Source organism: Callithrix jacchus, chromosome 18 (assembly GCF_049354715.1).
Source record: "Callithrix jacchus isolate 240 chromosome 18, calJac240_pri, whole genome shotgun sequence".
NCBI lineage: Eukaryota > Metazoa > Chordata > Mammalia > Primates > Cebidae > Callithrix > Callithrix jacchus.
Genome location: NC_133519.1, coordinates 15,332,477 through 15,348,876, shown reverse-complemented (window position 1 = coordinate 15,348,876; position 16,400 = coordinate 15,332,477). Strand labels below are relative to the sequence as shown.

The following is a 16,400-nucleotide window of genomic DNA, read 5'->3' as shown; positions in this document are numbered from 1 at the left end:
CAGAGTGACTTGCTGTGTCCAGGCTGGGGCTGAAACTCCACTCTGTGCTGCCTTCTAGTGCTTTGATGAGTGCAGTGCTTTCTGGGTTGCTTAAACACACACACACACACACACACACACACACACACACAAACAGACCCTCCTGGAATCTGTTCTTACACACACACACACACAGACACTGGAATCTGTTCTTACACACACACACTGGAGTCTGTTCTTACACACACACACACACTGGAATCTGTTCTTACACACACACACACACACACACAAACAGACCCTCCTGGAATCTATTCTTACACACACACACACTGGAGTCTGTTCTTACACACACACACACACTGGAATCTGTTCTTACACACACACACACACACAAACAGACCCTCCTGGAATCTATTCTTACACACACACACACTGGAGTCTGTTCTTACACACACACACACACTGGAATCTGTTCTTACACACACACACACACACAAACAGACCCTCCTGGAATCTATTCTTACACACACACACACTGGAGTCTGTTCTTACACACACACACACTGGAATCTGTTCTTACACACACACACACACACACAAACAGACCCTCCTGGAATCTATTCTTACACACACACACACACTGGAGTCTGTTCTTACACACACACACACACACACTGGAATCTGTTCTTACACACACAGACCCTCCTGGAATCTATTCTTACACACACACACACACACACAGACACTGGAATCTGTTCTTACACACACACACACACAGACCCTCCTGGAATCTATTCTTACACACACACACACACAGACACTGGAATCTGTTCTTACACACACACACACACACACACACAAACAGACCCTCCTGGAATCTATTCTTACACACACACACACACTGGAGTCTGTTCTTACACACACACACACACTGGAATCTGTTCTTACACACACACACACACACACAAACAGACCCTCCTGGAATCTATTCTTACACACACACACACAAACAGACCCTCCTGGAATCTATTCTTACACACACACACACTGGAGTCTGTTCTTACACACACACACACACACACACTGGAATCTGTTCTTACACACACACACACACACACACTGGAATCTGTTCTTACACACACACACAGACCCTCCTGGAATCTATTCTTACACACACACACACACACACAGACACTGGAATCTGTTCTTACACACACACACACACACAGACCCTCCTGGAATCTATTCTTACACACACACACTGGAATCTGTTCTTACACACACACACTGGAGTCTGTTCTTACACACACACACACTGGAATCTGTTCTTACACACACACACACACACAAACAGACCCTCCTGGAATCTATTCTTACACACACACACACTGGAGTCTGTTCTTACACACACACACACACACACACTGGAATCTGTTCTTACACACACACACACACAAACAGACCCTCCTGGAATCTATTCTTACACACACACACACACACACTGGAGTCTGTTCTTACACACACACACACAGGAATCTATTCTTATACACACACACTGAAATCTGTTCTTACACACACACACACACACACTGGAGTCTGTTCTTACACACACACACACACTGGAATCTGTTCTTACACACACACACACACACACAAACAGACCCTCCTGGAATCTATTCTTACACACACACACACACACACACCCCCTCCTGGAGTCTGTTCTTTTTACATCTGGCCACTCTTCTGTACCTCTTTTCAACATTCAGGAAATTAATGGTTTCTCCCTAAGTCTCCACACCACACTTTTTCTCTAGTGGAGGCAGTAATGAGTTGCAGGCTCTCTTCTGACATTCTCAGAACAATGCAGGGGCAAGTCATGGCCAAAAACAACTCCACGTACTCAGCTGGAGCTACGCGTCAGCTGCTGCGGGGAGAGGCAGAAGCGGGCACCAGGGAAAGGGCAGATCATCACCCCTTATTCTATCTCAAACTCCTGGCTGGGAGCCGGACTTCGGATGAAACCAGGCAATCTCATCAAGGATTCGACCCTCCCTTCACCGATACTGTTGATGTCACCCACGCCGTTTCAAGTGCTCTTGCTTCCGAAAACCTTTGGGCCAGCGATTGCGGCCAAAAAGGGACCAAAGGTTTCTCGCCGGCCTTAAAGGTCCAAATCGCAGTGGCGTCTCGGGTTATAAATCAGCCTGACAATAAAATAGCATGTGCGCGTTCCGCTCCTCCCCCGACATGACGTATCAGACACGCCGCTCGCGTCAGGGCTCCCAGGAAGACCCATTCCCACTGTGGGGCGCGCGCAGCTTTGCTGTGGCACATGCACTATAACGCACAGACAAAAAGGCAGTTTTCAAAACGTCTCCAACGTGACCGCGCTCCAGAGATTTTTTTCCCTAATGTTTTTAGGGCTGCGCGGAAAAGAACATGGGGTTCACCTCAGGAAATTCCAGACGCTACCCCTCTCGGAGGAAGGTAGTCGCGTCCGGTTCCTCCCCGGGTGTCAGTTCAGCAGGCCCGGCTGTGAGCGAAGGTTCTGGGCGGGGCTGGACTGTTCTAAGTGAGTTCGGGCGGGGGAGCTTCACTAAGGGAGGCTGCCCTGGGAAGGAACCGCTTTTCTCTTCGCATGTGTTACCCTTTTCTCTCCGTATCTGTGTGGACAGGAGTTGAGCGCACGGTCGCAGGCGGTCAGCCCTGTCCGCAGCTATGGCGAGGAGGGGCGGGATGGCTCCCTGTTGCCGCTCCGCCCAGTGGCCGCGTCCATTCCTTGCGGTATCCCGATTTTAGGGGTAGGGAGAAGTGTCAGCTTCAGGCACCGCGAAGCGTGGCGGCCCCATGGCCCCGCTGGGAGGTGCCCCGCGGCTGGTGCTGCTGTTCAGCGGCAAGAGGAAATCCGGGAAGGACTTCGTGACCGAGGCGCTGCAGAGCAGGTGTCCGTGAGGCGGGAAAGGTGGAAGGGGAGCTCTCCGCACCTCGTGACACGAGGGGGGCTTTGGGTGTCACGGAGTGAGCTTTGGAATAGGGGTCCTTCGTTTGCAAGGCAGGAGGAGGACTGGGCTGGGGAAGGTAAAATGTCACCACCACATAAAACAGCAGTCTACACGCGCGAGCCTCAAAAACCAGGTGACCACCTCTCCAAAGACCTTCAGCTGCAGGTCTAAGAAGCATTAGTAATGGTTCCTACCAAGGCACTTTCTGTATGCCAGGAGTTGGATACCAGCCTGGGCAACATGGCGAGACCCCGTCTCTACAAAAAATCCAATAAATAGCTGGGCGTGGTGTCCCACGCCTGTAATCTCATCTACTTGGGAGGCTGAGGCAGGAGAATCGCTTGAGCCTGGGCGGCAGAGGTTGCAGTGAGCCGACATTGCGTCACTGCACTCCAGCCTGGGCGACAGAGTGAGACCCTGTCCAAAACAAAAACACAACCAAAAGATCCTCTTCACCTCTGTTAGGTACTGTGTAGCATTATTAGTATCTCCATTTCAGAGGTGAAGAAACTGAAGCTCTAAAAAGTTAAACAGGCCGGGTGTCGTGGTCGTGCCAGTAATCCCAGCACTTTGGGAGACAGAGGCGCGAGCATTACTTGAGAGCCCTGTAGTAAGACCTTAGTCTCTACACAAAAATTAAAAAGTTAGCTGAGCGCGATGGCAAGCACCTGTAGTCCCAGCTACTGAGGAGGCTGAGGTGGGAGGATTGCTTGAGCCCGGGGGCTGCAGTGAGTTATAATCATGCTACTGTCTTCCAGCCCACGCAGCAGAGCCTGAGAACCTGTCTCAAAGTAAAATAAAATAAAATAATGGGCCGGGCGCGGTGGCTCAAGCCTGTAATCCCAGCTACTCGGGAGGCTGAGGCAGGAGAATTGCCTGAACCCAGGAGGCGGAGGTTGCGGTGAGCCGAGATCGTGCCATTGCACTCCAGCCTGGGTAACAAGAGCGAAACTCCGTCTCAAAAAATAAAAAAAAAAAAAAATAAAATAATGTACGAAGTTAAACAAACAAAGAAACTCTGCCAGACACAAAGTGGCAAATCCAGGATTCAAATTCAGCTTTGTGGTTCATGATGGGCATCTCAGCAGTTAAAAGAATATATAATTAAAACAAAAAGAAAAAAAAAACCCAAACAAATTCAGCTTTGTCTTGTGCCAAGGACCGGTTTCTTTCTGTTTTTTTCTGACTGCCTCCCCAAATAATAATACCCTTTTGTTCAGTCTTCTGTCAAAGCAAGATCCTTTTGTGCGGGAGCATTTTGCTGAGACCTGGGCTGGGAGAGCAGAGGAGGGGGAGAAAGTGGAGTGGGGCTCCTCTCAAAGGCTAGTGTGGTGGGGGTACCAGGAAGCTGCTTTCGGGTACCACAGGGGTTCTACAAAGGTGTGGGAGAGCCCAGAGCGGAGGTCACTACCTGAATTTTTCACCACTTTCCTGAGTTGCATTTCTCCCCACCTCCACACTCTGACATCAAATAATGGTCAGAAGCACAGGCCTTGTAATTACACTGCTGGGATGCAAATCCTGGCTCACTGTTGATTAGTGTGCGATCTTGTACACATCTCTTATTCACTCTGTGCCTCCTTTTTTTTTTTTTTTTTGAGATGGAGCCTTACTCTGTCACCCAGGTTGGAGTGTAGTGGTCTGATCTCAGCTCACTGAAACCTTTGCCTCCTGAGTTCAGATGATTCTCCTGTCTCACCCTCCCAAGTAGCTGGGATTACAGGTGTGTATCACCATGCCCAGCTAATTTTTTTTATTTTTAGTAGAGACAGGTTTCACCATATTGGCCCAGGCTGGTCTAGAACTCCTGACCTCAGGTGATCTGCCCGCCTTGGCCTCCCAGAATGCTGTGATTATAGGCGTGAGCCACCACACCCGGCCTATGCCTCAGCTTTGTCACATCATTTGTAAAATGGGGATAACAATAGGGCGATTATAAGGATTAAATGAGATCATGTGTGTGAAGGGCTTAGAATAATTATTGGCACCTAGCAAAGGTGCAGGAACTAAAGATTGGCTATATTTATTTTACCAATCCTGGATTCACTACTTACAGTGTTGCTTTGGGGGAGTCAGTCCTCCTTTTGCAACCTCAGCTTCCTCATCTGAAACATGAAAAGGAGAACATAGCCAGAGCAAGATAGTGAGACTCTGTCTCTACAAAAGATAAAAACAATTAGCTTAGCGACTCGGGAGGCTGAGGTAGGAGGATTGCCTGAGCCCAGGAGTTCCAGACTGTACTGAACTGTGATCACACCACTGCACTCCAGCCTGGGTGACAGCAAGACCCTGACTCTTAAAAAGCCAAACCAAACCTTGACAACAAACAGTAAAGCTTTGGGCTGAAAAAAAGAAAAAAAAAAAGACAACAACACTTATCGCCAGGTATGGTGGCTCACTCCTGTAATCATAACGCTCTGGGAGGCCAGGAAGGGTGGATCACTTGTGGCCAGGAGTTAAAGACCTTCAGCTGCAGGTCTCGCTAAGAAGCATTAGTAATGGTTCCTACCAAGGCACTTTCTGTATACAGGAGTTGGATACCAGCCTGGGCAACACGGCGAGACCCCATCTCTACAAAAAATCCAATAAATATCTGGATGTGGTGGCCCATGCCTGTAATCCTATCTACTTGGGAGGCTGAGGCAGGAGAATCACTTGAGCCTGGGAGGTGGAGGTTGCTGTGACACAAGATTGTGCCACTGTACTCCAGCCTGGGCTACAGAGCGAGACTCAGTCTCAAAAAAAAAAAAAAAAAGAACCCGTATTTTCCCATGCGTTAAGTGTATCTGTGAGCATCTCAAGGCAAGGACAGGAAGCATGTATCTTACTCACATTTGTATCATCTACATCCAAATAAGGCACCCCACAAAATGGTTAGTTAAGCCAGGAGGTGGAGGTTGCAGTGAGTCAAGATGGCGCCACTGCACTCCAGCCTGGGTGACAGAGTGAGACTCCATCTCAAGAAAAAAAAAAAAAAGGGCCAGTCGCAGTGGCTCACGCCTGTAATCTTAGCACTTTTCGAGGCTGAGGTGGGCGAATCACAAGTTCAGAAGTTTGAGACCAGCCTGGCCAATATGGTGAAACCCTGTCTCTACTAAAAATATAAAACTAGCTGGGTGTAATGGCAGGTGCCTGCAATCCCTGCTACTTGGGAGGCTGAGGCAGGAGAATTGCTCCAACCCGGGAGGCAGAAGTTGCAGTGAGCCAAGATTGTGCCATTGCACTCTAGCCTGGGTGACAGAGTAAGACTTTGTCTCAAAGAAAAAACACAGGTTAATGAGTTATTTCTGTTTCATTTTTTAAATTTGCTTTTTTTTTTTGATAGATCTCACTGTCTCCCAGGCTGGCATGCAGTGGTATAATCATGGCTCACTACAGCCTGGAACTCCTGGGCTCAGCAATGCTCCCACCTCAGCCTCTCGAGTAGCTGGGAGTACAGGCATATGCTGCTATGCCCAGCTAGTTTTTAAAAATTTTTTGTGGAGATGGTATCTCTGGGTCTTACTATGTTGCCAAGGCTGGTGTTGAACTCCTGGCCTCAAGCAATCCTCCTGCCTTGGCCTCCCAAAGTGTTGGGATTACAGGTGTGAGCCACCGTGTCCAATCAGTGAATGAGTAAGTGATTTACGTTATGGTGACCAAGTCAGTGGAGACTGAAATACCTCTGGCTGTGAGATAATTAGTTTAGGGTCTGGGCAATAACCTAATCCAGCCAGAATATTGCTGTGCCTGATCACACTGTAATTATCACTGTATAGGTTTTACCTGTTCAGGGCTCTTTTATATTCATTAGAGTTTCGTAATAATCCTGTGTGGGAGACAGAACAGAAAGTGTAACTCCCATTTTCCAATGAGGAAATAGGATCAGGGACATTGAGACCTACCAAAGTTACATAATACCAGTAGTAGGAAAGGGACTTCAACACAGGCCTCTAGACTCCCTTCCCGGGACTTGGAAGCTACTGGAAATTCTAGGTTAACTGGATTCTGATCTCCCTGCCCCACAGACTTGGAGCTGATGTCTGTGCTGTCCTCCGGCTCTCTGGTCCACTCAAGGAGCAGTATGCTCAGGTAGGTGGTGCTCCGTGGCATCTGGTGTGGTGGGAGGGGCCGGCTCCTGGATTTTTTAGCCTTGGCTGCTGCCTGAGTCACTGGTATGATCCCCGTGACCAGTGCTGGCTGGGTGGTGGCCAGCTCTTGGTTTCTGTGAGTGGACCTTTCGGGGGCATTTTTAGCTTATGTTTCTTTGCTAATAGCCTCCCTCCCTTTCAATCATGTTCCAGAAGGTGTGCCCAGGAAAGGTTGCTGACGCTTGAGTTGGCAGCTCTGATGCTGTTTGATTAGTAAGGACCTGCCCATGTCTCCTCACACTGTCCCCTCACTCAGCTGGCCTGACAGAGCCCCTGGAACTCTGCTAGAAATTTAGTACAGGCCGAGCACAGTGGCTCACGCCTGTCATCCCAGCACTTTGGGAGGCTGAGGCAGGTGGATTGCTTGAGTCCAGGAGTTAGAGACCAGCCTGGCCAACGTGGTGAAGTCTCGTCTCTATTTCTTAAAAAACTTTTTTAAAAAAGTAAACCACAACAAAAAAAGACATTTAGTCCCAAAAGTTGTCAAAATATATTATTAAGTGAAAAAAAAAGAAAAGACAAAACCAAGATATATAGCAGTATGTAGAGAATGCTCCATTTGTCTAAAACTGAAGAGGCACTCCAGGAAGGACTCTGTGACCAAGAATTGTAAAAGAATTATGACTACATTTGCTCATACATTCAGCTATTTAACAAGTATTTATGGGGTGCCTGTCTCATGTTCGGCACTGTTTCAGTGCCTGAGTATGTGCTTGCGCTGCATGGGAAACACACGTTAGAAACTACCATTGGTTGCCCCCAGGGAGGGGACAGGGTGAGAGAGAGATTTTTCACGGTAAATCAATGTGTATCTTTGCATTTTGAACCACATGAATTAAAAAAAAAAAAAAGGGATTTCTAAAATAGAATAAAAAATAAGTCAGTAGGAACTCTGAGAACCTTAGACTTCAGAAAGGGAACCTGGAAGGCATGATCGGCTTCCTACATGGTGAGGAGCCCTCTTGTCACCCACATTTTGCCCTTGGCCTTCTGGGACGTGTGCTCTGGCCCCCCCGGTCAGTTGGCCTGAGTGTGGCCTCTGGAGCCACATAAAATGAATTGCCCCTCTTCTGTATGCCAGCTCTGCCTCTGTAGGAAGCATTGGGTCATCTCTTACCAGCTGAACAGACCCATTTGTAGGTTGGCAGCCTGAGGAATTGTAGGAATAACTAAATTAAGTGTTTTAATTTTTTTTTGAGATAAGGTCTTGCTCTGTTGTGCAGGCTGGAGTGCAGTGGTGCATAATGGCTCACTGCAGCCTTGACCTCCTGGACTCACCCGATCCTCCCACTTCAGCTTCCGAGGAGCTAGGAATACAGGTGCATGCCGCTATGCCTGGCTAGTTGTTTTTTTTTTATTTTTGAGATGGAATTCACTCTTGTTGCCCAGGCTGGAGTGCAATGGCTCAATCTCCGCTCACTGCAACCCCCGCCCCCTGGGTTCAAGCAATTCTTCTGCCTCAGCCTCCTGAGTAGCTGGGACTACGGGTGCATGCCACCACGGCCTGGCTAACTTTTTGTATTTTAGTAGAGATGGGGTTTCACTGTGTTGCCCAGGCTGGTCTTAAACTCCTGAGCTTAGGACATCCACCCGCCTTGGCCTCCCAAAGTGCTGGGATTACAGGTGTGAGCCACCACGCCTGGCTGTCTTTTTTTTTTAACTTTTTTGAGATGGAGTTTTGCTTTAGTTGCCCAGGCTGGAGTCCAATGGCATGTTCTTGGCTCACTGCAACCTCTGCGTCCCAGGTTCAAGCTATTCTCCTGCCTCAGCCTCCCAAGTAGCCGGGATTACAGGCACGTACCACCATACCCAGCTAATTTTGTATTTTTAGTAGAAATGGGGTTTCTCCATGTTGGTCAGGCTGGTTTCAAACACCCAGCCTCAGGTGATCTGCCTGCCTCATCCTTCCAAAGTGCTGGGATTACAGGCATGAGCCACTGTGCCCGGCTCATGCTTGGCTAAGTTAAAAAAATTTTTTTGTAGAGATGGGAGTCTCTCATTATGTTGCCCAGACTGGTCTCCAACTCCCTCTGTGGCCTCCCAAATTGCTAGGATTTAGGCGTGAGCTACTTTGCCTGGCCTGGTTTTCAAAACTTTTAAGCAGGATTCTATCCCAAATGAAATTGGATACAGAATTTCTTTGTATCCAGGAGATAGACTGGGAGAGACTGTGGGGTGTTGGGGTGGTGGTAGGGGGATGGGAGGAGGGAAGGGATGAAGGGGGAGGCACTGAGCCTTCCCCGGTGGGGCCTAGACACTTTCAAAGGCCTTCCAGGAGGACTTTCAAAACTGATCTTCCAAAGATCCCAGATAGGTCTTGCTTCAGTCCTACTGAGTCAGACTGGTGGGTTGGGTGAGGGCGGGAAGAGAAAGGGGCAGGAGCTTGCATTTTTAAAACCTCCATGGAAGACTCTGCTAGGCCAGACTGCCCTTGCTCTGTGGAAGTCCAGCACCACTCTGTCCCCAACTCCCACTAAAAAACAAAACCAAAATGAAACGTTCATGTATTGATTTCCTAAGTCACAGGGGGAAATCTAACTGACATGCAGACCATGATGCTCCTGGAGGGAAACCAGTTCAGGAGCAGAAGCTGGCTGCTGACCTTCTCTTGCAGTGGGGGGAGCAGGTGGGTGATCAAGAAATGGAGAGCCCGAGGGGAGAAGTTGTTTATGCAGTGACTTAGTGGAGGAGCCAGAACCTGAACTGGGTGATGCTTTTCAGACCCCTTCTATCCTGGATCCCTTTGGATGGACCCTTCTGCTTGGAGAGGGGAGAAAGGAGCTCTCCAGGGTGGTCAGAGCAGCCTCTCCTGCCTGGGGGGTCCTCTGAGTGTGGGAGGCCTTGCAAGTGCCCAGAGCCAAAAGGAGTGATGCTGTTTCAGCACAGGCACCGGGAATCTGGGGATGGGGAGGGGCAAGGGGAGCGAAGGGGTAAGGGGGAGCGAAGGAGACATACAATCTCCCTGGGATTGGGGACGGGAAGGGGTAAGGGGAGTGAGGAGACATACAATCTCCCTGGGATTGGGGACGGGAAGGGGTAAGGGGGAGCGAAGGAGACATACAATCTCCCTGGGATTGGGGACGGGAAGGGGCAAGGGGAGCGAAGGAGACATACAATCTCCCTGGGATTGGGGACGAGAAGGGGTAAGGGAGAGCGAAGGAGACATACAGTCTCCCTGGGATTGGGGATGGGAAGGGATAAGGGAGAGCGAAGGAGACATACAGTCTCCCTGGGATTGGGGATGGGAAGGGATAAGGCAGAGCGAAGGAGACCTACATTCTCCCTGGGATTGGGGACGGGAAGGGGTAAAAGGGAGCGAAGGAGACCTACAATCTCCCTGGGATTGGGGATGGGAAGGGGCAAGGGGAGGGAAGGAGACATACAATCTCCCTGGGATTGGGGACTGGAAGGGATAAGGGGGAGCAAAGGAGACATACAGTCTCCCTGGGATTGGGGACGGGAAGGGGTAAGGGGGAACGAAGGAGACATACAGTCTCCCTGGGATTGGGGATGGGAAGGGATAAGGGGGAGCGAAGGAGACATACAGTCTCCCTGGGATTGGGGATGGGAAGGGATAAGGGGGAGCGAAGGAGACATACAATCTCCCTGGGATTGGGGATGGGGGCAGATGATGCTATGGGAGGACATGGAATGCTGTTGTTCCCCCCCCTCAGATCTCAGATTTCCCACTTTAGTTGAAGGCTAAGCCTGTGCCCAGGGGATGCAAACTAATTTCAGGATTAGTTTAAGCCAGAGATAATTGGGAAGGTAAAACTTGCAAAAGGGAAACCACATCACACATTTCAAAGACAAATGGAAACACTTTCTGGATTATCCCCAGACCTTTCTTCTGTATGCCAGTGATCACGGTTTCTTAGTTGCTGGGCTCTTTCCCTTGTAGACCTTTGTCCAGCTGAAACCATTAATTTTTGCATCAGCCTTGGGGGCGGCAGGTGAGGGTGAGGGATGGTTCTTCTGCGGTTTTAGGAGAGACCACTAAGGTGGAAAGGCTGGTGACATCGACATAATGTCTTTTGGGCAGGAGCATGGCTTGAACTTCCAGAGACTCCTGGATGCCAGCACCTACAAGGAGGCCTTTCGGAGGGACATGATCCGCTGGGGAGAGGAGAAACGCCAGACTGACCCAGGCTTCTTTTGCAGGAAGATTGTAGATGGCGTCTCCCAGCCCATCTGGGTAAGAGAGCTCCATGACAGCGTGAAGAACACCTGTTTCCCTAGCTCTTTGCTGTGTTCATCTCTCTCTGTCTCTCTCTGCCACCACCCTGACCCAAGCCCTCACCATCTCTGACCTGTGGCCTCCACACTGGTCTCTAGCTGTGGCTCTTGCCCTCTGTGGTCTGTCATTACCCAGCAGCCAGACTGACCTTTTATTGTTTGTTTGTTTGTTTATTTTTGAGATGGAGTCTCGCTCTTGTCCCCCAGGCTAGAGTGCCATGGTGTAATCTTGGCTCACTGCAACCTCCGACTCCTGAGTTCAACTGATTCTCCTGCCTTAGTTTCCCAAGTAGCTGGGACTACAGGTGCCTGCCACCACACCCAGCTAATTTTTGTATTTTTAGTAGAGATGGGGTTTCACCATGTTGGCCAGGCTGATCTCAAACTCCTGACCTCAGGTGATCGACCTACTTCAGTCTCCCAAAATGCTCCAATTACAGGTGTAAGCCACTGCCCCTGGCCCAGACTGACCTTTCGAAAACATAAGCAAAATGATGTCACTCTTCTGTTTAGATACTTCAGTTGCTTCCTCTTGTTCTCCTGAACAAAATGGAAATCTTTCACATGAACTTCTGGGCCTTGTGTGGTCCAGTTTCTGCTGCTGTTTTAGCCTCTTACTCCTTGAGCTGCAGCGACACTGGCCTTCTTCCTGGTCAGTCGAACTCCTTCTGGAATCAGGGCCTTTGCACATGCCTTTCCATCTGTCTGGACCGCCTTTCTTTCTCCTTCCCTGGTTAGCTCCAGCTCAGTTGACAGGACACCTCCACAGAGAAGCCTTCCGTAATATTCAGGGCTTAACTGTGCTCCCTGGCAGGTGCTCCTATAGCACCCTACCCTTTGTCTTCCTCATTCATTCTGGCAGTGAATATTGAGTATCTACTTATGCCAGGCATGGTTCCAGGTCAAAAATGCAATGAAGTCTTTTCCTTCAGGGAGCCTACATGGTGGCTGAGGGTGGAGAGGAGATAGACATGATTAAAGACAGAATATGTCAGGTGGAGGTAAATGCTAAGGGAGTAAAATAAAGTAGGCCTAGGATTTGAGGAAGATCGAGAAGCCTTGCTGTTTTATTAAGGGCCACACTGGTATGACGATGTCTGAGCAAGACCTGAAGGAAGTGCAAGGAAGTAAGGGATAACTGAAAAGATATTTGGGGAAGTAGCTTTCCAGAGAAAGAGCAGGGAGTGCAAGGGCCTGAGTGGTGAGTGTGCCTGGTCAGGTCAGACCTCCCAGGCAGGACCTTTGGGAGAGCTGGGATTTTATTCTGAGTGAAATGGGGAGTCACCAGACGGTTCTGAGCAGAGGAGAGGTGTGATCTGATTTAAGATTGAGAAGGCTGGCCCTAGCTGCTATGGGGGAAGATGGGAGCAGAAGCAGAGGGGCTGGATGGAGGACCGTACTGGTTTTTTTTTTTGAGACAGTCTTACTCCGTCACCAAGGCTGGAGTGCAGTATGATCTCGGCTCCCTGTACCCTCCACCTTCTTGGGTTTAAGCAATTCTCATACCTCAGCCTCCCGAGTAACTGGGATTAAAGCCACGTGCCATCAGGCCCAAGTAATTTTTTTTATTTTTATTTTTAGTCGAGACGGGTTTCGTCATTTGACCAGGCTGGTCTCGTATTCCTGAGCTCAAATGACCCTCCTGCCTTGGCCTCCCAAAGTGCAGGCATGAGCCACCGCGCCCAGCCAGGACCTTTCTGTAACAGGTGAAATGACTGTGGTTGGGGCGTAAGGGCAGTGCAGGTAGAGTGGGGAGAAGGGGTCAATTTTGCATGTATTTTGAAGATAAAGCCAACAGGATTTGTTTATGGCTTCGCTGTGGACAATACCAAGGATTTTGTTCTGAGCAGCTGGACAAATACAGAATTATCATTTTCTGACACAGGGAAGGTGGGAGGAACAGGACTGGAGAGGAAATCAGGAGTTGAGTTTCAGCCGTGTTGAGGTTGAGACACTTGCTGACATACACTGTGATCACACTGTTATTTGATCACTGAAGACTTGTTCAGTGCCTGTCTCTCCCACTAGAACGTAAGCTCTGAGAGGGCAGGCACAGGGTCTGTTTTGCTTATCACTCTAGCCTTAGCGCCTAGCACAGTGCCCAGCACACAGTAGGTACTTGCTTTAATACTTGCTTAATAATTGGATGAATGAACTTGTCAGCAGCACTGTCTGACGTGTAGTCAGCACTCAGTGGTGTGTATTCAATGAATGAATGAATCTGTGAATAGTGAGTCCAGCTGCTGACATGGTCGTGGTGATGGGGGATAGAGCCACACCCCACACTGCCCTGGGTTCTGTAGTCCTCCCACCTCCCCTCACTTCCAGCATCCTGTCATATTGGTCACCTGTCTGTGTCCCTCCCCTGCAGTTGGTGAGTGACACACGGAGAGTGTCTGACATCCAGTGGTTTCGGGAGGCCTATGGGGCCGTGACGCAGACGGTCCGTGTTGTAGCTTTGGAGCAGAGCCGACAGCAGCGGGGCTGGGTGTTCACACCAGGTGAGTTGCTCCACGTGTAGGGCACAAGCTACCCTCTCCTGTGGTTTCCTCTGGGTCTCTTGCTGTTTGCCTGGGAGGCCTGAGGGGAGTGAGTGAGGGATGATAAAGGGGAATCTAAGGCCTCCTGATTAGGGAGTGGCATGGTGCAGAGCGTCCTGGGGGCCAAGGTTCTCTGGGCTTAACCTAGGCTATCTTCTCATGGCCAGCGGGATTCTTTCGTGGTCTGGCTGGGACCCACCCTGATGGTCCTTCACCTTTGCTTTCCAGTCTGGTAGGGGCCAACAGTGTTTAGGGGCAAACCTGACAAAGCTCACTACTATTTAACACAGTAATGGAGGTAGGAGTTGGTAGCAGAGGTGGGAGTCGGTAGCGGAGGTGGGAGTCGGTAGCGGAGGTGGGAGTCGGTAGCGGAGGTGGGAGTCCGTAGCGGAGGTGGGAGTCGGTAGCGGAGGTGGGAGTCGGTAGTGGAGGGAAAGTTTTTCTGGGAGCTTCAATGGTACAGGCCCAGGACCCGCTCTGTGCCCTTCAGAGGCACAGCTCAGGCTTCCTTCCTGCCCTAGGTCACCGTGATGTGGAGTAGGTCAGGTCCGATGGGTATGACCACTACTAAAGCCGCTCATTTCTGGGGCACTCACGTGGTCCAGGCCTGTGCTAAGCATTTTCTATGCACTGTCTCACTTTACCGTGAAAACAGGTAGAGCAGGTAGATGCTGTTATTAGTTTACCCATGGTCAGGCCCTGGCCTGAAAGGTCATCTCTTTCCCAGGGTCACAGAGAGTGAGAGGAGGAGTTGACCTCCTGACCCTCTGGTTCTAACCCGGCACATGCTACCCTCTGAGAGGACGGAATCAGACAGATTTAAGGATAGAAAAGGACACAACCAGCTTGACAGAAGTGAAAACACAGTGCCCTTTTGGGTTGTGTCTGGTTTTGCATGACCGGATTCACTCTCTGTAGGCAGTAGCAAGTGAAGAATTAAGTCAGCATGGACCAGCTGCGGGGCTCAGGTGGCTGTGGGCTGCTGAACCTGCCACTGCAGTGTTTCAGGGGTAGGGAGGTACCTTCTGGGTGGGTAGCACTTGGCTCTGGGGTAGCTGGGGAGAGGCTGGGGAGGGCCTACTCCACTTGGGGCTGGCAGGCCTCGATGCCTGATGTCTGTCTGGAGCCCTGGGGCCAGACCTCGCCATGCTTCCTCCACAGGGGTGGATGACGCTGAGTCAGAATGTGGCCTGGACAACTTCGGGGACTTTGACTGGGTCATTGAGAACCACGGAGATGAGCAGCGCCTGGAGGAGCAGCTGGAGACCCTGATAGAATTTATCCGCGCCAGACTTTAGTCACCAGGTTCTAGGAGTGAACTGGGGCCTGCTGAGGTGGGGGTGGGGCTGACTCTGCAGGATGGGGGTCCCCGATCCTGGCCAAGGTGAGGAACAGAGAGGGGTCTAGATTCTGGGGTGCGGGGTGTTGGTGGATGTTGGGCAAGCCAGGAAACCTCTGGAGATCTCATTTTCTCCATGGGGAAGACAACCATATTCTTCAGTAGGAGGCTCCAAGGGCAAAGTAGGGTGACGTGGCTGTGCTTGAAGGAGAAACCCCAGGTCTCCCCCACACCCGGCCCCTCAGCCTGTGGTGGCCCTGCATCCTGACGGGATGTTCTCAGCCCTTGTTCTGGGCAAGAACTCAGGGCTCCCCAGTGTGGATATTAATAAACCTTTTTGGAGCACACACTCAGAACTGTGCCTCTCTCATTTCCCCGACACCAACCTGGCATGGGTGGGGTTTAGAAGGCCTTAGGGTGTCATGGTGGCTGGGAGTCCCTGTTCCACCTCCCACCTGGCTAGAATGTCCTACAGAGGTTACCTGTGCTGCACCCACAGCAGCAGGCCTGTTTATGTTGGAGGTGGGATCGGCGTTGAGGGCCTCACCTCTGGGATGGCCCCATGAAAGGCTGTGATCCACAGAAAGTGCCACCAGCAAGTGCCCCCTCTCCATTTCTTCTTTTGAGACAGGGTCTTATTCTGTCACCTAGGCTGGCATGCAGTGGCGTGATCATAGCTCACTGCAGCCTTGACCTCTTGGGCTGAAGCAATCCTGTCTCAGCCTGCCAAGTAGCTGGGACTACAGGCACATACCACTACATTCGGCTAATTTTTTTTTCATTTTTAGTAGAGACAAGGTCTGGTTATGTTGCCCAGGCTGGTCTTGAACTCCTGAACATAAGCAGTGCTCCCACATTGGCCTCCTAAAGTATTGGGATTGTAAGTGTAAGCCACCATGTCCGGCCCTACCCTTGTAATATATACAGCCTTTTAAAATTTCCAAATTTCTTCTAGATTCTTCACAGCCAACCCATGAAATGGGCGAGGATAGGATTTCATCTGCATTTAGTAGATGCCAAGAACTCAGAGAAGTGAAACAACTTCTCCAGGGTTAGAGGTTAGAGGGTTAGTGTCAGTGCTGCATCTAACCCAGGCCACCCGACTCCTGACCAGGGCCCCTTCTGCACAGTCCTATGGGTATGGCACAAAATCCCTTGGGAGAGCTCCTTG

The 16,400-nt window shown here is 50.3% G+C and overlaps 1 protein-coding gene across 2 annotated transcripts; it reads left to right on the top strand.

Annotated features, from left to right (window-relative positions):
* The first annotated feature begins 2,496 nt into the window (after window positions 1-2,496).
* Window positions 2,497-15,576, top strand: PMVK (phosphomevalonate kinase). 2 transcript variants are annotated; one of them, XM_017966314.4, is made up of 5 exons: window positions 2,497-2,554; window positions 6,992-7,055; window positions 11,157-11,309; window positions 13,722-13,851; window positions 15,052-15,576. In XM_017966314.4, the coding sequence occupies exons 3-5, from the start codon at window positions 11,223-11,225 to the stop codon at window positions 15,186-15,188; spliced, it is 354 nt and encodes a 117-aa protein (XP_017821803.1). In that variant the 5' UTR covers window positions 2,497-2,554; window positions 6,992-7,055; window positions 11,157-11,222; the 3' UTR covers window positions 15,189-15,576. The 2 variants fall into 2 exon arrangements, with proteins under 2 accessions (XP_017821803.1, XP_054103838.1); XM_054247863.2 differs by lacking the exon at window positions 2,497-2,554 and adding an exon at window positions 2,796-2,924.
* The last annotated feature ends 824 nt before the right edge of the window (window positions 15,577-16,400 follow it).

What these genes read in the sequence shown, in the direction of transcription:
- PMVK (XM_054247863.2), top strand. Translation starts at nt 2,830, where the DNA reads ATGGCCCCGCTGGGAGGTGCCCCGCGGCTGGTGCTGCTGTTCAGCGGC. An exon ending in ACCGAGGCGCTGCAGAGCAG is followed by an intron (nt 2,925 to 6,991) that starts GTGTCCGTGAGG and finishes CCTGCCCCACAG; the next exon opens with ACTTGGAGCTGATGTCTGTG. An exon ending in GCGTCTCCCAGCCCATCTGG is followed by an intron (nt 11,310 to 13,721) that starts GTAAGAGAGCTC and finishes CCTCCCCTGCAG; the next exon opens with TTGGTGAGTGACACACGGAG.